This window comes from Strigops habroptila, chromosome 5 (assembly GCF_004027225.2).
Source record: "Strigops habroptila isolate Jane chromosome 5, bStrHab1.2.pri, whole genome shotgun sequence".
Lineage (NCBI taxonomy): Eukaryota > Metazoa > Chordata > Aves > Psittaciformes > Psittacidae > Strigops > Strigops habroptila.
In genome coordinates this window covers 66489253-66510812 of record NC_044281.2, presented here as the reverse complement: position 1 = coordinate 66510812, position 21560 = coordinate 66489253, and the positions used below count along the sequence as shown (strand labels likewise).

Below are 21560 nucleotides of genomic sequence, written 5' to 3'. Positions count from 1 at the left end.
TAGCTAGATTTAAAACAGGTGGGGTTTTTGAGGGGGGTTTTTTTTTCCATAAACTAAGGAGTAAACAAGACCGTCTTAACTACTTAAGAGAATTCTGAACTGCCAGTACAGTACCAGTTTTTGCTTGTCTTCCAGGAGCTGCCCTTTCCTTTTACTTTCTGACTCTCCTTACAGCATACTAAAAAACCCTTAGCTTAATTGTGAGATTGTTTGAGAGTAGTCCCTTCTAGTGAGCATTGGATATTTTATACTTATTAATTTATTTATTGCATTTACCATCTTGTTCTCCTTTCCCAGAAAGTGAAATTTTCTTCCTAAAACTAAACAATGTGGTAAGCAGAAGCAGATTTGATGCATAAACTTGGGGAACGCCCCACCTAGTGGACGATCACAAACTCATCTTCTCATTGCTCCAATTCAGACAGGAGACTTAAGGTTATTTTTGGTTGCTTTACATATTAACCATGTTTGCTGTCAGCTCAGGAAATTGATTAAAAAGCTGGATTTTCTTTTGCCCTTTTTTTGTGGAGGTGGTGGTGGCAGAGGAAAGGAAGTATCTCGACAGAACAACTTTCTGTCTGGGTGAAAAAACACCTTTCTTAATATGAGACTGGCCTTCCCCGTGTACAAGAAAAGATGCAGTGAACTTCTTCAAACAGGACAGCAAAATGGAGGGAGTGGAAGCCTGTCTGCTTGTATCTCAGACACTTGTGCTTTTACAGGCAGACTAGGGGATATGAGTTATACCTCACTGTGCACAGAAATTATTAATGGGGAAAAGTGGAATAAGGTAATATGTTGCTTTGCCCTTCCTGTTCCTGTGTCCTATAATGTCCACATCCATCCTTATGTGGATAAAGAAAATTTGACAAAAGGCAAATTTTTTGTTCCCTCAAAGTTAAGTTCCTCATCTTTCTGTCCTGCTTTTGGAGTTGGTATTTGAGTTGTGTATAATGGATTATATTTCTTTTGTATTATAAGCAATTATCTATGATTTCTTATAAATTTCTTACTGAAAGAGGACTGGATACACAGTGCATAAGAATAAACGAGTTTATTTGGAGTAGACACTACATTCTGTAAATGAAATCAAATGCTGAGGAATCACACATCTTTTGGAGAGGCTTAAGCACACAGGTAGTGTCCAAATGATAAAATAAAAGCAATGCCTGTAGACACATGTAAAACACTACTTTTGAACATCACAAAAAGAGGAGACAGGAACAAAAATCTTTTCCATCCATATTCTAATTCACTGAGTTTCCCCGAAGTATTCTGTTTGCTAAATGCCAAACAGGGAAAAAGAGATATGTGAAGTGAGTTGACAGTTTGAAGTAAATTGTTTTTAATTCTTACTTCATGGCTACATCCTGTCTTTTGATGTGGGTTGTTAGGGACATGCCAAGAGTTACAACATTATGTTTCTGTAGGCTGAGTCTTAGTTGCTTTTTCTCTTTTTCTCCCCCTCCTTTTTTTTTTCCCCTCCAAGAATGAATAAGATTAAAGTTGTTTTTTGCTGCTGCTGCCATTGTTAACCTTGGCAGTTCTATAAATAGAACACCATACTAAATAAAATACAAGTGCAAGATTTGCTGATAACGTACCAATGTAATGTGTTGCTTGCTTTTGCCACATGATGTAAAAGCACATAAGCAATATATTATCTTTAAAGTATCATCAATGAAGCGTGGAGTCAGTTATGTAGTGGATGTTACAGTCTAAAAACAAATTTTCTAAAAAAAGCAATTTTACCCATTCCTTGATGTTAGGAGCAGTATAGGGAGGCTGACATTGGTTATGCTGTTCAGAAGTAGTTCTTGAATTCAAAGGTGTCCCCACAGTACATGGCATTATTTTCATCTGGTATTCTGACATTGCTTGGTTTGCTTAGCGTATGTCCATAACTTTTACATTATTATTTTTTCCTCAAGTTCTTAGGGAGTGATTAATTTCTTTAATAGTCATTTTGTGCAACAGAAGTGGTGTCATATATAAGTCATATAATATATGACTTGTTGCAGGTCATATAAAATACATGGAAAAACTTACTAATATGGAGTATATGAAACTACCACAGTACAATATTACTTTTATATAAAAAGTTCTTTAAATAGGCTTTACTACATTTGTAAGAGTTTGTCTTCATTTCCTTCTTGTTCTTTATATTCAGTTTTCTGTTATGATGTCCATTGAGAAATGCAAAATGACATAGCTCACTATGCTCACAGTATTTAATATCAAAGTAGAGGAATAAGTTCTACACTCTACACTTCCTCTTCACTGTTCAAAAGCTTACAAAACAGCCTGCAGAAAAAAAACCCCTTACAACTGTCTGCATAAATTCCTGGATGTTGAGGAAGGAATTTTGGTTAAATTTCTTGTGCAGATTGAAATATATTGAAGTATAAATCTAGAATTTTTCTTTTTTTTTAATTTTTTATTTTTTCCAGGCCTTCAGTCTTGGTCAGGCTTAGAAAGGTATTAATTTATACCTAGTTAGGTTTATAGTGAGTTAACTTGTGCGGACTGCAAGACCATCGTCCTCTAAACGTTTGTTAGAAGTTGTATTTGTTAGTCGAGGATGGAGTTAATTTTCTGCAGCCGAAATAAGTACAGGCAAAGGAGTGGTAATTTCAGAAAGTATGAAGAAATAATTGTCTTCCTACCACCTTGTTAGTGAGTTTTGCTCACTAACAGGCTTAGTAACAGGCTTCATAGTTTTGTATCCTTTTTGCCAATATAGACTGGTTTATCTAGGGGGGAAAAAAAACCAACCCCAAGAAAACCCACCATCCCCACCCCCCCCCAAAAAAAAACCAAAAAACCACCACCTACAAAAAAACTCCACCAAACCATAATCATGCCATTCAGTCAATAGTGTAGTTCAGTAGGGCTACTGCCACTAAATGGGTTATAGCTTAATGTGTGTGTGGGGGGAAGAGGTGAAGTCACCCTTACTCTTGGAACAGATGAGCAACATTCATTCTTATGCTAAATTAAAATAAAAATCATAACAATTCCTGCCTGAGTTTCTTTGAGACTCTCAAGATTAAAACAAAAGTCTTCAGTTGTCTCTTCTGCATAATGGTGAAGTTGTATGATAGTGAAGAACTTGAGTCTGAAATTTCTGCTTTAAAAAAAAAAAAAAAGAAAAAAAAATTGATCTTTTCCTTTTAGATCCTATGACATATGGTTTGTTTTTCTGACCTTTGTCCTGATCTTGATGTGTCCCAAGGGCAAATCAAGGCTTTATATCCAGCAGTCAGCACCAGTTTATGCTTTCTTGGTTTGGAGGGACATGGAGGAACGGGGAGAAGTGGAACTGTCCAAGCGACATGCTCACACACAGAGCACTTCCTTATGAGGTAGTGTTGCACTCCCCTTCATGGAGGTGCCCTGCCTCACTAGAAAGTAAACATGTATGCATAACTGTGGAACAAGTCACCTCCCCTTCATACAATTTGGAGACAATAATACACCTTAATGAGAAAATTGGAGGGAGGGTGGGGTGGGTGGAGGGAAGAAGTTACTTTTGACCTTAAAAGTAGTCTTCTTTCTAGGGTGAAAAATAGTAAAGCATATAACAAATGCATTAGTACAACCATATTTCACATACAAATCTAGTATGTATTGGTAAACCTGAGAGGACAGTGTTCAGTACACTTGAACTCCTGGCTGTACTACATCACCATTGAAATGTTTACACAAACTTGCAGTTATAATCTTGGTTATAAATTTTACTGAATTGTGTACTCTGAACGGAATATGAAAATAAAATATAGGCTTTCATGGATAAATTCCATTACTACGAAAGCAGATCTGAAAAGGTTTTTTGTTTGGGGTTTTTTTTAAGAAGCACAATACTTCTAAAATTAGGAGGTAGCTGTGTAGTATGGCAAATCTAATGCATTAGCACTAGATTTAAGAAAGCTGTTGGCTCACTTCTGTTTTTATTTGGAGCTCATCACAAGCCTGTAGGCTTTAAGAGAAGCAGAGGCTGCAAATGTGGAGTATTTCTTTAAAATTATTTCATAAGTATCTTCAGAGACAAGTGATACTATGCTATATTGTTTCTGTTTGCCTTCTTTCTGCTAGATAGCACTTAAAAAATACTGCTATATATAAAGTTTTTTGGCAAACTAATTTCTTTTTTCCCTGCTAAGAGGAATGCCACTTTGATCTCCCAGCATGCTTCTAACTCAGCTTGCACACACAGGGGGACAAGTTTTATATTTTATTGTAGCAAATGAACAATTGTAATACTTCATATTGGTGAGGAAGAAAAAAGGCTCTAGCTGGACCCCACAGAGTTATTTCTTTTTGTTTGCAAAAAGCATATCCTCCAGACCAGGACTGAAGCCTGTTCTGTCCGTCCTGTTTAAATTAAACCACCTTTCCAGTAAACAGTTACCTTGTAAGTTAAAAATGAAAGCAACGTAAGCTGTATCCCTTGTGTTCTCAGAGCTTTTTTGGCAGCAGAAGTAATTGGTAACATATTTAATGCCTCTTTGTAAACTTCATGCAGGCACACATCTATTCTTTGGGTGCAACGATGAAAGCAGCAATAGAATATATATTAGAACCTGAGACAGAATCAGAATTTGGACAGGATCTACATACTCTACTGGAACAAATGCAAGAAGAGAATCCTGAAAATAGGCCAGATATTGAGGTAAAACAGCTTTACATAATTTCCTGTTCAAAATAAGGTGACAAAAATATTTCTGTATGTGTGCTCATTAATAAACAGATGGTCTTTATATGTAATATGCTCAAATTTTGCAAGAAAGCTGAAATTTTCCCAGACTCAAAAGAAATTCTTTCTTCCTACTGTAATGGAGAGGCAACCTGAAGAACAGATTTAGATATTCTACAGAGATTTGACTTTTAAGAAGGTTGGGTGAATACACTTGTGGATCTAAATTTTCTCATTAACTGTTTCTTCCCATTTAATGTTTAGTTTAGAGAGAGAAAGTCATTAGAAGTAATAAATAGCACAGGCATTATGCTGTGAAATACCTTTAGTTTTCATAAAGAATTTGAAGATCTAAAGAGTTTTTCAAGATAATGTGTTATTTGGTATTAATGTGTGAAAGTTTCGCTTTAATGTATTGTTTTGCAGACTTTCAGGCTGTAGCCAGAGAATAACAGTTGTGCAAATGTAACTATTCTTGGATTCAGTTGATCTACTTCCACGTAGTGCTATGCACTGTTCCTGACATAGAGCCTTCTTAATCAGCTCTCCTGTATTTCTTTTTGTTCACTTTCAAGTATAATCATGAAAGGAATTGTATAGCACTCCCTATCCATCTCCATTTGGTCTGTAGTCACTGAAAACTATTGCTGGCTACTCACATCAGCCCAAGAATAGAGTGGGTCAAGGATGGTCTAGTGTAATACATGAAGGTTGCTTTGTGACCATATCAAAAGATTATTTTCCTTCTTGGCAGGAAAAAAAAAAAAAAAAAGAAAAGAAAACCCCACAACAAAACAAACCAACCAAAAAACCAAACCAAAACAAAAAAACCCCTTCTCCCCCCAAAAAAAAAGAAAAAAACAACCTGTCTCACTTTTTCCTGCCCTTCCTCAATCTGGTATGTGAGCCAACAGAGCCAGTATCTTCCTTCCACTCACAACAGCAGAAGAGCAGTTCAGCAGGCTAATGAGGAAGTAAGAGCAGCTCATCAGAGCTGTATGAGGTCCCATCACTGTTTATCTAGGAACAGTTACTGAGGAAACAGTGGGATGCATTTGACAAGGCAGCTTTCTTCCACCTCCTTCCCTAAGTGACAGGCTTTCAAATGTGTGAATGTCTGTAGTTAATTGTGTGTGAGACCAGTGCTAATGCCATTGAATGATGCTCAGGCTACAGATTAGAGCTATGTAATAATGTTTCTTCTGGTGATTTGATAATGATTGCTTTCTCTAATTGGTAACAGTGCATTTGAGGTATTTGTATTTTGAAGTTTTTAAAATATTCAGGATGTACTTTTAATGTAATTTTGGTAATAAAAACAGTTATCATCCTGAGTATGTCAATTCAAATGAATCACTGGCTGTGTAAAAAGTAATCCACACTCTAGATTTCTATGGCTTCATTGTGTTATTCATGTATATTAATTTTATCAGTTGTTCTTAGTGTTCTAACTGTAGGCTAGAACTTGAAATGTATTAAATAATTTCATGATAGCCTGTGGTAAAAATGAGAAATTAATTCAATGACATAATAGAAACGCAGTATAATGAACAGCACATGAAAAACCTCCAATGTAACATCATATAAATTCAAATGTACTGTGTGAGTTAACATGATTCACTTTAGTCAAAACTCACAAATTATTCATAATTAAATAAGCATTTAACACTAATTTTCTCTAGAGCATTTTGTCATTATGTGAAGAAAAACTGAAGGTTGCTTCGTCAAGTAATATTTGTCGAAGCCTGTCTGCTGTTGGAAGAAGGGTTCTTTCAATTGAATCATTTGGTGCTTCTCAAGGTAACCTTAAAATATATTTAGTCTAGAACTTTAGATTGCCTGACATATGTAATGATTTTTAAAATGTTTGTGTACTTTCTCTTATAGGTTCCTTTCTAAATATCAAAAAGTCATTATTAATTATTTGTGGATTGGGGGCGGGAAGCAGGGAAAGTACAATTCTTAATGAACATAATTAATATATTTAGTGTCCTTTTATGATTAAAAGTGACTTGTCCAGAAATAATTAATTTGTGTAACATACTGAAGATCTGTAACAGTAGTGGCAGAAAAAGCAATATAAAGATTTTTTAGGAACGATTAGAAGGTTTAAATATGCATTTAATACAAGCATCTGTTTTTGCATCTAGATGTCTGTGATAACATGTGGAAGGGAAGAATGTGTCAGAGAAGTTTGGGGTCTAAATTACATTCAAATGAGAAAAACAACACAGCAGGTGATTTGTCTGCAGTGGAAGATGTGACAGCTACCTGTCATAAGGATTCTTCTATAGTTACTATGGTGACTGGCAGAGAAGGAGGTTTAAAGGAAATGCAAATTGTTCCGGATAATGAGAAAACTCAACATTCTCAACTTGCAACTCAAACTAAAAAGAGCAAAGAAGAGGACAAATATGCAGTGTATACTGACAGTTTTGCTAGTGTTGCGTTGGATATAAAATCATGTGTTACTGACCTGGAGAGAGATGGCATTTTTAAGAAAGGTTCTTTGAGAAAAATTAAAACCTTTCCAAAGCTACCAATGGAACCTGCAGATACAAATAACTTTTTTACTTCTGTAACCAACAGCGGAGCACTAGCTAGGAAAAATCACTTGCTAACACAAGAGTCACTACCTCTAGACAATAATAATGAGGTTGCTTTTGCAAAGGGAAATCTTAATTCATTTGCTATTAGTAGTCCACCAAAAATAGAACCAAAGAATCACCAGGTTAATGATCTTCATTTAGAAGCTCCATGTGTATGCACACAGGTGTCTGGCATGAATCTAGAAGAACATATGTTGCTTATTAATGGTAAAAAGATAGGTTTTGCTTCATCTGATCACAAAGAAGACTGTTCTGATGCTACCTCTGAAATGCCAAATACAGCTAGTATTCTAACAGGTCCAATTCAATCACTGGCTGGAGCAAAAATGCTAGACAATTACATGGCATTCGAAGACTCTTCTGAAACTTTTCAAGGGTCAAATGAAAATTCTTTACCACATTTTAACAAGATGGCTTCAGTGTTAACGGCAAAACCCAGTGGGAACAGATATGGATCAAACCTAATTAGGTCTCCAGAATTAAGCAACGGTGCGATGAGTGCAAACAATAATGAAGATAATCTTTGTGGAGGCAGAGGGTCAGAAATCAAAAATAATAAGCAGGTAGTAAAAATAAAGTCTTCATTATATAGTTGCTGTAGTCACTTATGTGGAGATGAAATGACTTAAATACTATGTGATTTTTTTTTTTTTTTTTTTTATCCCCCCCCCCCCATCTCCTTTAGCATCCTGGAAAATTGAATTTTGCTAGTCTGCACACATGGAAAAATGTGATCCTTTTTTCCTCTTTAAAAGTAAAACCCTACATGCTGTTGCAAAATTAACTTTCATCTTAATTTTTTTTTCTTACAAATGGAGTATACTTGCTAGTGTGTTAGATCAGCATACTTAATAGTTATTTACATTTGTAAGAGAACATTACCAAAGCGTATGTAGATTTTTTAACTCCGTTTGTTACTGTCAGTGCATAAAGTTCACTACCTTGCAGTGAGCATCCCAGGTGCTTATAAAAATTACAGAGTTCCTGACTGTAAACATGACCTCATTGAAATCAATGGCAGTATCCCATCTGCTTCAAGAGGTGGAAAGACTCCGCTTTTTTTTTTTTTTTTTTAAATCTGTGTGTACATTTAAGTTTTTGAAAATTGTACATATGCTGTATCTGTTCTGTGTTCTTAAATTACCACTTCTGTGTTTGTTATGTATATTTCATGGTAGAATTCAAATTGTGCACAATATGATGGGTATGTTGTCTCAAGCATTTCATCTTTATAAATAGTCAAATAAGAAGAAGGAGAGCTGATAATTAGTCTACTAGAATTTGTTGGTAGGTAGTTGTAGTATGGTTTCTGCTGAAGTTACGTATTCTCAGGGTGGACAAGTTTGGTCTCTGACTAGATGGTTTTCTCTTGTGCCATGCTCAAAGAGATGTAAACAAGCCATGTGATAGGAAAGCTGCTGGCTAAAAATGCAGGGTGGTTGATGCCAGCCTTGATGACAGTCCAGCCTTGCTGTGACTTGATAAAAATGAGCAGCACAAACTTCAAATATTTCATTTCCAGAAATTATGAAGACACTGGGTTTTTTTCCTTACTTGTCTACTGTCAACTCACCCTTGTTCTCCTTGCCTAATAGCCAGTCTTCCAGCCCTCCAATGTAGTGGCAGCTAAGGTTATTTTCAGTCTGCATCCATCCCTCTTTTCACCTTGCCTGAACACATCCACTGGAGTAGTAGCATAGACTATCAGGTGTGTTCATCATAGCTAAAAAGAAAAAATCAATGCAACATTAAAGATTCTGTTTTAACTGCTTTTTTTCCCCTTTCCTGTCTCCTCCTCTCAAGAGTACGCTTACTGAATTCATAGTGCAGAAGGATAGTAAATATGGATAAGTACCACATGGCATGGTTTTGCTCTCTGAGGGAGTTACTCATTGTATGCATATTGAATCCTTTATTTAATTCTTAAATCCTGCAGGTGCGTTCTTCATACTCTGGGAAAAGATCTGTGTATTGTAGACACTTTTCCCTCCCCCCTTCCCCTTTTTTTTCCGCCCTCTTCCTGCTCTGGACTATGCAACCTAACATATTCAGAAGAGATTGCAGAATAGTAGTCAGATTTATAATCATTCCAAAGTCTTCTGCTTTTCCTATGTCACTTGTTACTCTGGATTTACATGAACCTCTTCATTTAGTTGGATGTACTTGTGTTTCTAGCAAGGATCATAGTAATTTCAATTGCTGACTTTGTGTGAGAAAGCTTATTAGTAAACAGAAATCTAGATATGTCTTGGTATTCAAGCAACAGAAAAAACTGTCATCTTAAGTGCAAATCTTTTCTCTGAATTGATTTTTTTATGTTTTTATGCTAAACTGTATAAACCTAGGAGTTATCTTGCATGTTTATTTGTGATGGAAAGGATGGCTAGGATAAGGTTATCAGGCCACTATAAAACTCCACTGCAGCTAGTTTGAGTTTTTGCTTTGTTTTGTGTTTGTGTTTTGGTTTTGGTTTGGTTTTTTTTTTTAATTCCAAGAAATAAAGGTACCATACTTATGTCACTTGCCTTGAGGTAGAAGTGGGCTTACTTAAGCCTCTGTGTTACCTAGAGAGGTGTGGTGTATAAGCTGCCATCACTTAAGAACATAAATTGAGTGTAGTGAGAGGGGTCCTTCTTTAAGTAGGAAAAAATCTGTTAAAATAAGACCTGTATTCTGTCCTTACTGGATTACCAGGACAGTGGTTTAAATCTGAGTACATGAAGATACTTTGGAGAAAATAATCTTTCTCAGAATTATAGTTTCCTAAAATTCTTGCATGATTTAAAAGGTGTAAAAAATGTCCAGTTTCCTTTTCCTGCAGCAGGATTTGAGATTGGCACACAGAAAAGTAAACCAGAATCTGTTTTCAGGTTATTCTGCCATCCTTCTGAAATTCCCCTCAACTGTTTCATCATCAATTTAAATAAAATGTTTTTTTCAGCTTGAACAGAATTTCATTCTTCTAAGTAAGGAGGCTTTTGGTAGAAGTGAGGTATGACAGACTCTATTATAAGTTGTCTTAGAGGAAAGGGGAGAAGTGTTAATGTTTTGAGTTTCTTTCTCTCCTTTTGGACAACAAATGTTATTCCGCAGGCTTCTGAAACATAGCAGTTTCTGCCTCTGTCTTACCTCCTGACAATTGCAAAAATAAAGCCATACTGTGCTATCCCTTGTGTGAAAAGTTGCAACTGAGGTCTCTTTCAAATTATCTTTCATTTCATTTCTCTGTGCCAGAATTTTACCAAATGCCTAAAAATGTATGTTTTTTTGGTTTTTTGTTTTGGTTGTTGTTTGTTTTGGTTTTTTGGTTTTTTTGGTTTTTTTTTTTTTAAGAAGGTATAACTTGAGTCTGAGTTTTTTTCATTTACTGCAAAGGCACAAAAAGTGTGAAGCCCCAGCTAATGTGATTTTTATGTTCTGGGCTAAATAGAAAACACCTTAGATTTACAGTGCTGCTCTTTCACTACTTTTCTATAACAGATAAGCATGATTGCAGCAAATAGAGCTTTCGGAATAGTATCTCTAGCATCTCTTTAAATATTTCTTGTTCTTTAGAGAAATGCAATACCAGTCCCATCTGGTTGAAGATCAACCTTGTCTACTCTGGAGAACAGGCAGTTTTTCTTGCCTGTCAATACTTCTCCAGTGGACAGTGTTTTTCTAATACTCCAACACTGCTTCTTAATGTTGTGTGCTTTACTGCTAGTAAGCATTACTAAAAATACTTGCTTGCTTTTATCTGGCTACTGCAATGTATCTTGTGAGGGTTTTCCTAGTAATTTTTATAGTTTTGCATGCCATAAATAAATATTTTTCACTTCAAGTTTGAGTGGGAATCTTTTATTTCTCTAACCAATTTCATTCCAATCAGGTGTGTCTCATTTCTAATGCTTTTAAATGTTTGTCTGTGATTTAAATACTATGGCCTTTACATGAGAAGGGTTAATGGGAACCTGGCATATACACATTTATTTTCTGTTGATTATTCATATCCAGTCAAGCATGAGAGAAGTGAAAAGCCATGCAGCTAGATAATGACACTTGAACACTGGGGAAATAACACATGAAGTAAAGAAAAGTTGTCAATTCCTAGAATAGTATTTATTAAGAAAAGAAAAATGAAAAATCTTGCTTGCTTTGGCTGTTTAAAATATGCCAGCATTATGTTCATAAAATATAGTACATTGGCGTAGCCTGAATGCTTTGATAAAAGTTTTGGGTTTACAATTCTGGTACCCACAATGAAATAAAATCTGTTAAATGATCTGAAGAAATAAACATCACTTTTTTTTTTTTTTTTTTTTTTTTTTTTTCCAACAAGTGAGGCTTAAAAAGTGATCTTTTGGGCATAAAACAAAATGTCACCAGTTTGTAGCTATAGGCAGTAATCAGTCACGTGGCTTTTTCATATTTTTTGTCAAAACTGCTGTAAAAAACTTTCTTAAAACTGGGTTATACAATTTCTGTTAGGTAAAGGTCAGCTTAAGTACACAGAAAAAATTTCAGGAAGAGGCACTGGATTATGATTTTGTTTGCTCTTTGCAATTTCACTGCTGCTAATGTATTAATAAATGTTTGAATATCAGTATTAAAATAACATTAATGCTTTAAATGAAGTGGATTTGAGGCATTATGGATGCTGAACAGTTGTCTTGAGCTTGCTTTGCTAAAATGTCTGAACAGATGGTTAACGAACAATGCATGCTACAGATGGTTTGACTGAAAAAAATTTTAATCATATGTTTTCCAGTGTTTCAGTTTGGGTTTTTTTTCCTTGGTGGTTGAGTGAGGTTTTTTTAAAGTTGTAGGAAATAGTAATAGCTGTGGATCGGAGACTTGTTAAAAAAACCCCAAACATAACAACCAAACATCAGAAATGCCTAAATAAGAGAATTTTACGCTTATGTGTTTACCAAAACATAAGGAAGTTCAGTGGACTTGAATGTGCATTACGTTAAATACCTTTGAGATTTGAGGCTTAAATAAAAATTGCCTCATAACCTGAAGTTGAAAAGTGTATTATTTTTCCTTTGGAAACTACTTTAACCAGACTGCACACATTTTTCATCATAGCTGTGTGTGATGAAACATGTCTTATCATGCACCTTTAACTTTTACAAAGTGTCAGGACAAGTCCCCAGCAGGTCTGAACCCTCAGTCTTCAGATGAAGTCTTCCAGAATTTTTTTTCTGGTGTAGGAAAGTGAGCAGTTTGAATAATTAGGACACTAGAAGAATGACCTGGGTTGGAGCACCTCCCATATGAAGACAGGCTGAGAAAGTTGGGGCTGTTCAGCCTGGAGGAGAGAAGGCTGCGTGGGGACCTCATAGCAGCCTTCCAGCATCTGAAGGGGGTCTATAGGGATGCTAGGGAGGGACTCTTCCTTAGGGACTGTGTTGGTAGGAGAAGGGGTAATGGCTTCAAACTTCAACAGGGGAAGTTTAGATTAGATATAAGGAAGAAGTTCTTTACAGTGAGGGTGGTGAAGCACTGGAATGGGTTGCCCAGGGAGGTTGTGGATGCTCCATCCCTGGCGGTGTTCAAGGCCAGGTTGGACAGAGCCTTGGGCCACATGGTTTAGTGTGAGGTGTCCCTGCTCATAGCAGGAGGGGTTGGAACTAGATGATCTTAAGGTCCTTTCCAACCCTTACTATCCTATGATTCTATGACCTTCTCGGGTTGTTTTTTGGTTTGGATTTTTGTGTGTGGGTTCTGGTTTTGGGGTTTTTCTGGTTGCCTGGTTTTGGGCGTGTTTTTTGTGGGGTTTTTTTTGTTTGAGTCTTCGTGTTGGTTTTTTGGTTTTGTTGTTTGTTGGTTTTGGGGTTTTTTTTGTTCCCAAGAATGAAAATAATCTTTTGATATGGTCAAGGTTGGGAGAGACTTGAGTTATAGTAAGAGACAATACCAATGCAGTTAGCTATTAGTATCACAGGAGAACAACTAGCTAGCAATATTAATGTTTGAAACTCAATCTTCTTTTGGATGCTTGCCAGAGAGAAACAATGAGAGTATGCATTTAAATAAAGTTCAACCTGTAACTGCATTCTCTTTCTTCCCCCCCCCCCCCCCTCCCCCCACCCCGACTCGGGCTAATTTGGCCATCCTATGGATGTCAGTGATTCTCACTTCTGCTAAGATTTGCCTTTCCTACATCATTTTACTTCTGAAACAGACTTTTTCTGTTGCTTTTTCATCTTCTATTTTGTTATCTATCATTGACACTTTCTTATCATAAACTTTTGTTGCTCCTCTTAGGCTTGTTCCTACTTTCCTGCTGTGCTTAAATTTCTATCTGTCATTTCTTTCTTCCTCTAGACAGCGTGGGTATCATCCCAGAAGTGATGGGAAATACTCTTCAGCTTTCTGCTGTACAACTGACTTCAGTCTCCAATTTAATGAGAGGTGGTTCCTCCCCCTAGCTAACCATTCATCACCTTGTCCTGAAGTGAGAGGTGATTTGTATATGCAATAGAAGTCCATCTTTCTCTGCTGCAACTTTTAGAGCCTCTAGGAACCTAAACTTCAAGGGGAAGGATTCTCTTTCAGAAAAACACACAGCAGTGTATTTACTACAAAAATATTCCCAAATTCCAAAACCTTCATAATGTTCAAGTCAGTCTGGAGAATTTCTATTTTGATTTCTCTCCACTCATGTCAGCTGTGCAGGGTGAATTTGAAAATTTGTCTGCTTCTTTCGTTGTAGTGTCTGTGAGCAAAGACACTTGATGCGCATGAGAACTAGGGTGCTATGGAGCAGGAAATGCAGCACTGGTCAGGGTTAGTAATCAATCAAGTATGAAGCTTTATCTTGAATATTCTCTACACTAATTCTTCCAACTCTTTGTCTTTTTCCTTCCTGCTGTGTGATTGATGTCTTTTTATCAGGCAGTTCAAGAGCTTACTTGTCTAGATATAATGAAGGAACACATTGATGAAACAATTTTGCATGCCAGGATTCTGGTGATAGCAAAATTTGAGAATCAATCTTAACCTTATTACCTGGCTTCGAATCTGTCTGTGCAGAAATTACTAATTTTTGAGATGTGCCACAATGGAAGGGTAGGAGAATAAAAGCACCAAATTAATTTTTACATACGTTGAAGGTAGGCAGAATATAAAAAATTTTAAGTAAATCAAAAGATGTGTTTGGGACATCTTGTTAAAAAATTATGGTTTATCTGGATCACCCTCAAGGAATATTTAAACAGTACGAGCCTGAAGTATTATGTTCCTTGACAAGGTCTTCTGGTAAGAAGTATCAACAAAGTTTCAGCTGCAGAAATGTGGTTCTTTTTCTCCTCCCCATAGATCACAGGGAGGCTATTTGTTTGTTGATCTTGAAAGTTAATGCAGTAGTCTGTTCACTATGTATTTTACAATAAAATCCAGATAGTGCCTCACCGAAGGGTGTTTCATAGCCAGGATCATGGAAAATTGACTGCTTAAATGGCAATGCAAAGACTGATGTGCCAAACATAATGATGAACTACCGTTGTGTGTGAGAGAGACGCTTAGTCTGTTTAGATTTTACAAATATTGGTTGGGATGTGAAGGTGTCTGTAAAAACAACAGAACAGTTCAGAGATTTTAATCTTTCTTTGTCTCCTGTGCTCCAGGAGCACAGTTGTTGGCTTCCCCCTCCCCCTCGTCCCCCCCCCCCCCCCGAGTTAATTCTGAATTGCTTCTGATGGTTCTTTTCCCCAATGTGACCAAGAGTTGACATTTAGAGATAGTTTACTATCTTTGGGCTGCATATGCAACAGAAAATGTGTGGTGCTGTTTTTAAAAAAAGTTGGATATGTCAGTTCTAACCCAGAGGTTTCTGCCTACTGTGAATTTTTTACTGTTCCTGTGATTAATGGAGATCATAAGGTCCAACTGACGTCAAGAGCCATAGTAGCGATAAACTCTTGCATTAGCGCAGCTTGATTGAGAAGATATCTGTACCATACTATCAATTTCAAATTCTTATATTCACATCCCCAAAAAAGAAATTGAAAAATGGATTCTCTGAAGAACAGTAAGTTTCCATGGAGCAGGATCTGTTACGTAAATGTATTATGCCAGGTATCAAAAGCTAAATTGATAGCCAGAAAAACAAATGCTGTCGCTACGAATTGAGCAGCCAGTGATTAAAACAGAACATGCTTGGACTTCAAATAACCCAGTCATTAATTCTGTCAATATTGTTAACATCTTTCACAGAAGAACAACAAATCTTTATGAAATCTTTAAGGTAAGACTGTATGTAATGCAACTGTCAGGGTAAATCAGGGTTTGAATGTGGGATATTTTTTTTTTTTGGTGGTGATCACTTTGATTTTATGTTTTTAAGTCTAGGTGTCATCTCTAATTATGTGTCATCTTTAACATCCTAAGAGTCTTTCCTTAATATGACAAGAAAGAGCTTCCAAACAGCTCATTTTTCCTGAAACACTTTGATTCTGGCTGAAATCTCACTTGAATTTCACTTTTGTTACACGAGTAGGAAACTACTGGTTCATCTATACAGCTAGCTAACTATGCAGTGCTTTTTTAATAAGAAGTATTATTATAGATATAATACTTTCAATAATATATTTAATACTAATATATATAATACTTTCAATAAGAAGTGTTATCAGTTCATTACTGGCAAGTGCAATAAATACGTTAATGCTTTTTAGGTGAGTGTGTTGTATATTAAGATTTACTTTTTTATTGCATCAGTAAACATTTTTTGTTTGTGATAATTTTTAATAACTTGCTGCATCCTCACTCTTTTTATTTCAGTGGATCTCTCTAAAAATCCTGTTGTCCTGGTATGGTAAACCTCTGAAAGACTATGAACTCTGGGCATTATGTCATGAGTGTTTATGCACTCTACAGACTTGTGGAGATTATCCAGGTATAGTCTTAATTATGTTAAAATATTTGCTTAGTTATTCATGTTTACTGTATTGTTTTCTTTATTCTCTTAATAATTGTTAATATCGCAACTTCGATTTTGTGCACAGAAAAGTTAATAGGCAATGTTTCTACTTTCATTCTCTTAAATTGTGAGTTACAGTTTTTACTCAGTTTGGAGTTATCTTCCTTATATAGAGGAATGTCATCTTTTCTCTTTATTCTTTTCATGGGGAAACAAATCATTATGACTTCAAGCTGTGAAACAGATTTTGTGTTTAGACATTTCGGGGATGGAGAAACTGTACCGTGACTGTTAAGCACTTGGGACTTGTAACTTGAAAGCAAGAAGAAATAAGTTTGCTATATAAGTAAATGTAAAACTTCCTTTCTTGCCTGGATTTCTTTGTTACAGATGATTCCTGATGTATTTTTGACAATACAGGGCTTCATTAGTTTAAAGCGCCCAGGTCCTTAACATGACATTACTCCTTTCACATTCCCTATGCTTCAGTTTATAGGAGAATTATCAGAAGTCAACTTCGGAGAGAGGAATGGGGAACTGTCTTTTGGGAGAATTGGAATGTGTTGTATGTGAGTTGGGAGAAGACCATCCTAAATTTCCTTAGGCATTCTGAATGTTGGTTTAGCTTATACTAACAATCAGTCTGCAGCAGTTTTGGTAAACAGAGCAGAGGTTCCCACTGTCACCCCCTGCCTTTTATTTTTCTCTATTTAAAAAGCCTGCTATTGATGGTTTGGGCAGGGGTGAGCTTGAAGTCTATAACTGAATATAAGCAATTGGATAGTGAGGCACAGAAAACTTACTGCATCCCTTAGGTTTTTCGCTTCAGCTGTTTTATCTTGTATGATATAAAACTGCTAAAAAGGAAATTGGCAATAAATGGAGATTTCTGAGCACTTTAAGCAATGTTAGCCTTAAAATTAAGTATTTTATATACTTTGCAACAAAAGGATTATTTCAGCCTCATAGCATGGTCCTAGTGTTTGTGAAGGTTTCAAATAACTGCACATAATGGCTCACGTTCTAATTTAATGTGCCTAGCCAGCCTCTGTTACTGTACTTACATGCACCCAGAATGCGTAAGTCTTCAAAATACTAAAGACTGAGTTGTGATCTGAACCTTATGTAGCCTATGAAAATGAACATAATGATACAAACCACTAAATGGAAGGCATTTTACATAAATTCCATATTTGACAAATAAAGCTACCTTGAAGCTGAATATTGTTTTCAGATTTAGCGTATTTCTGCTAAAGGATTCTCTCTCTATTCTGAGAGTAATTGTGCATTGTGGAATGACTCACAGTGGTGTCACTACTTCTGTGCCCCCACATACACACATAAAGTGCTCTCAGCATTCCTTTTGAATAATATAAACTAATTAAAGGTGAGGCTGATATCATATAAAAGGATATTTGTTAAAATATCTTTTGTCTTAACACTGGTAGAGTAAGATTGGTAGCTGATGAGTCATAGTTAAATATATGAAATGTGGAACAAGCTGGATTATTTATTTGTTCACATAGACAGTCTTTTCCTCCAAATCCTTCCTTGATTACACTTTTTTCATTATCCTATCTGGATAAGAAAATATGCCCTTCTTCATATATTTTTTTAATTCAGTCCTGCTACAAAAGTTGCAGGAGGATTTGTACCTTTCACTGAGATTTTACTTATTTCCTTTTCTCTTAGCAGAGGATGTAGCATACCTGTTGCTCATGGGCACTTTAATGAACCTAGGTGAGAATTCTCATGTGCACTGTCGTTTAGAATTGGTTAGCATGAACTGTGTTGCAGATTCAGGGCCAAAGGCATAACTCTTGAGATGTAAAGATAGTGAGCATGAGCTGTTCTCAGTGGAGCTGCTTCTACAAAAATAACTTGTAAAGGTTCCCATTTGGAGAAGCTTTGCTTTTCAAAACACATACTTCAGATCCAGCTTAAATATTACTGAAGGTAGTAGGCAAGCCTGTATTTACATGAAGCATAGTGAGCAATTTAATGGCTTTAGATGTGTTTTATACAGGTAACTACAAAAGCAAAAGGATTATTTCTTTTCTTTGTTACTTTAATTTTCTTAGATGTCTTCAATTTATTATTTAATAATGAATGTTTTACTCTTAAGCCTCTTCAATATGTTATTTAATAGTTAATAAATTTAGTGGTTTAACCTCTTAAGTTAATGTAAGAATCTGTTCTCCTACTACTGTTTTTAATATGAAAACAATGTATTTGATGGTAGTCTACAAAGGCAGGACTACATTGCTAGCTAATTGGCTTATTATATTAAAACATGTTAAATTACAGTGTGCTTCGAAGACATCGGATAGACACAGTCTTACCACAAGTTTTTTGTCACTGAATTTATATAACATGATTTCATGACCTTAATGTTAAGTTCCTGAGAACCTCAGATAATTTAAAATAGTTTTAGAAGTCAGTTATTTCTTTCCTAACTGTGGAAAATTTCAGGGTCTTGCAAATACCAATGTATGTAACACTTCTTCAGTGTATGCAGTTAAAACTATTTGTGCAAAACTGGACTCCATATCCTATCCCACCTTTAGGAATTCTGCATCTGGCTACATATGTCCCAACTTTCTCCAGGTAATGACCAAGATAATGCATTTGGTGGGGTTGGAGAAGGGAAGAAAGGAGAGATTAAAAGCTTAAGATAAATTGACTGTCTTTATTGGTACCCTGTGAGAATACATCTAGCTGTTGTATTTCTTTTTGTTTTGTTCCTTTCTTGGCCTTCCTTTTCAATGCTGGATATAAAAAGAATAAAGTTGTGGCATTCTAAGCCCTTTTCTTTATTGTGATCCCGTTTTGTTTTACTCTTATCTGTTCTGCAGGAATTGCTTTGGGTGCTTACACATCCACTATCTCTTTATAGTTCTAGCATTAGTGTTATTTAAGGCATCATTTATCATAGGGTGATTGCTGACACTGCAAATTATTTTTTAAATTGTTTAATTTATTTGTATTATTGTCAAATAGTTAGAAGACAGATATTTATTATGCTTTGTCCTTTTGTGGCTTGTTTTGCAGTGGTCTTATGTTTGGACTCCGTGCTGATTGACTGCCATGGAACTATCCTCTTTGCTGCTCCAAAAGCTGAAGGTAAACTAATACATTGTGTGCTCTGCTTTTATTTCTTTTGGGGCTGAGTGGAGAAGAAAGCAAACATCTTACCTTTTCTTTCTTGTTTCTTGTTTCTTTTCTCATTTAGAATCATGTGATATATTTTACTTAGCTCCTGAAATTGAAGAAGAGTATGTGGATACTGAGAAGGTAATGTGGTTGGTTATGTAGGTTGCTATGCATTGCATTTTGTCAAAGGACGATTGTATCCCCCTGCTGCTTGAGGAAGAAAGCTAAACTCTTCTACGATTCTGATATTTCTTATTTCCCCCAATATTTCTAAATTATCTGTGGGGTTTTGTGTATTGATCTCCCATAAAATTAGTTGCTTCTGAAAAATAATTATACCTTCCAAAATTGTTGGAGTAACTGCCAAAAATCTGTTAATCAGTAATTTTCCATAAGACTTAATAATATTTAGTTTGTTAGCAATGAGACAGACTTTGAAGACATATTTTCACCTACTGGAGGTCATGCTAAGATTGGTATTTTACACTCTCTAGGCTAAAGCCCAAACATTAATCTCATTTGGAAGACTGGGTAAAATATCACTATCAGCATATTTTTACTATGGGAACATTATGAATTATGATCTTTTACCAGTACAGTTTTCCTAGAGCTTTTTGCTATAGATATAAGCCATAAGGAGCTCTTAGACCAGGAATGATAAAAATGTTACTAAATAGCAGGTGAGTATGGGTCTCCACTGCAACTGCATCTGAATAGCAAACTGTATTACAGTGATCTTAACAGTTAGAAAAAAATAATTTATGGTACCTTTCTATAATGTAACAAGAAAACATGTTAGCTAATATGTACCTTGTGCCCATGAGTTCTTTAAAATTAGACACTAGTCATGAATTAGAAAAAAACTTTATAAAAAATCTACTAACAACAGAGCTTGACTTTCTGTAAAATTATCTGTAGCTAGAAAATGTTTATATATCTTATTTAAAATTGCTTTTTCTTCTTAAACTGCTTTGATCCAACATGCAGGTTTTTTAAAGGCTTCACAAGCTTAAGCTAACCCTGAAATATAATACAGCAGTTTCACCAGACAGTAGGAATTAAGAACTCTAAAGTCTTTATGCTTTATTCTTTTTCTTTAGAAAATTAATCTTTTTGACTTGTTTATCTGCAACATTATATATAGAATAAGCTGACCTGATTTTTCCTAATAAATAAATGTAGGCTAACATTGTGATTCCATTGATCTCTTAGAATTCTGAGCTTAAGGGGAAGAAAGTTTTTTGGTTTGATGGAGCTGCTTTCTCCTACTTCAGATGTTTTTGTATTTACTAGTAGCTTTTGTTCAACAGTTCAACTGGTTCACAGGTTATTTTCATTATAGTGAACTTCCTTGTTACGTTGCATTCATTGCTGTTCACTTTGGTCAAAAGAGTGCTAGAAAACCTTGTTTTATGGGACCACATTATTCAGTACTGTGCTTAGGTTTCTGTGCTTTTTAATATCTTTCAGAGGCAATGTGAAGAAGCATAGTGCTTTAACTTTGTCAAAATTGCATTTGTAGTACATGCTAACATACGTAAACTAAGCATTAAGTAGGCAAAATCTGGCTTTGTCTGAAAATTCTAATCCTTCAAATAAAACAAGAAAGCTTGTGATGATCAAGTACTTTTAGAGGTCCTTCATCATGGCAACTTCAGTTGGTCTAGCTGCAGATAGCACAATAATTGCCAATATACAGTACCACATTCTTCTGATACATGTAATCTTCTCTGTAAAATATGACTTGTATTGGCTAGCTCATAATTACTGTGTGCCATTTACTTGCTGAATTATCATGACCTTTTTAAGTAAATTACAGCTGGTCAGGTTTTATGGTAGAACTCTAAGGCTTGCAGCAATCTTAACTTTTTACATGCGAAAGGAATTCTTCAAAATGATTCCAAAAAATGTTTTTTCCTGAATAATTTTCCTAGAGAAAGGATAAGACAAATTATGTCTGTTGCTCTAACAGTAGAAAATTAGCTACTATTATTTGCCCTGCATGCATAATAACTTTTTTTTTTTTAATGGGCAGGGACTTTCATCAGCATCTTCAAAAGCCAAATGTAATCTGTACTTTGAAAGCTCTAGACATTATTATTTTTGTGGAGAAAGAGGGGAATTTTTGGATAATTTGCTGGAATTGGTTTTGAAGTGGAAGCTTTTTTTTTTGGTCTGTTTACATCTTTCC

General features: G+C 35.5%; 1 protein-coding gene across 6 annotated transcripts in view; it reads left to right on the top strand.

The window, feature by feature from the left end:
* The window catches only part of KNDC1 (kinase non-catalytic C-lobe domain containing 1), a 65365-nt gene that overhangs the window by 20113 nt on the left and 23692 nt on the right, over nt 1-21560 (top strand). For 4 of the 6 annotated variants that reach the window (XM_030488138.1, XM_030488137.1, XM_030488139.1 and 1 more), the window contains 6 exons: nt 4526-4672; nt 6379-6496; nt 6847-7868; nt 16078-16192; nt 19268-19339; nt 19449-19510. In XM_030488138.1, coding sequence (XP_030343998.1) covers nt 4526-4672; nt 6379-6496; nt 6847-7868; nt 16078-16192; nt 19268-19339; nt 19449-19510 — 1536 coding nt within the window. Of the gene's footprint in view, nt 1-4525; nt 4673-6378; nt 6497-6846; nt 7869-16077; nt 16193-19267; nt 19340-19448; nt 19511-21560 lie in introns of those variants that run through there. The other 2 variants (XM_030488140.1, XM_030488141.1) reach the window with 2 other exon arrangements.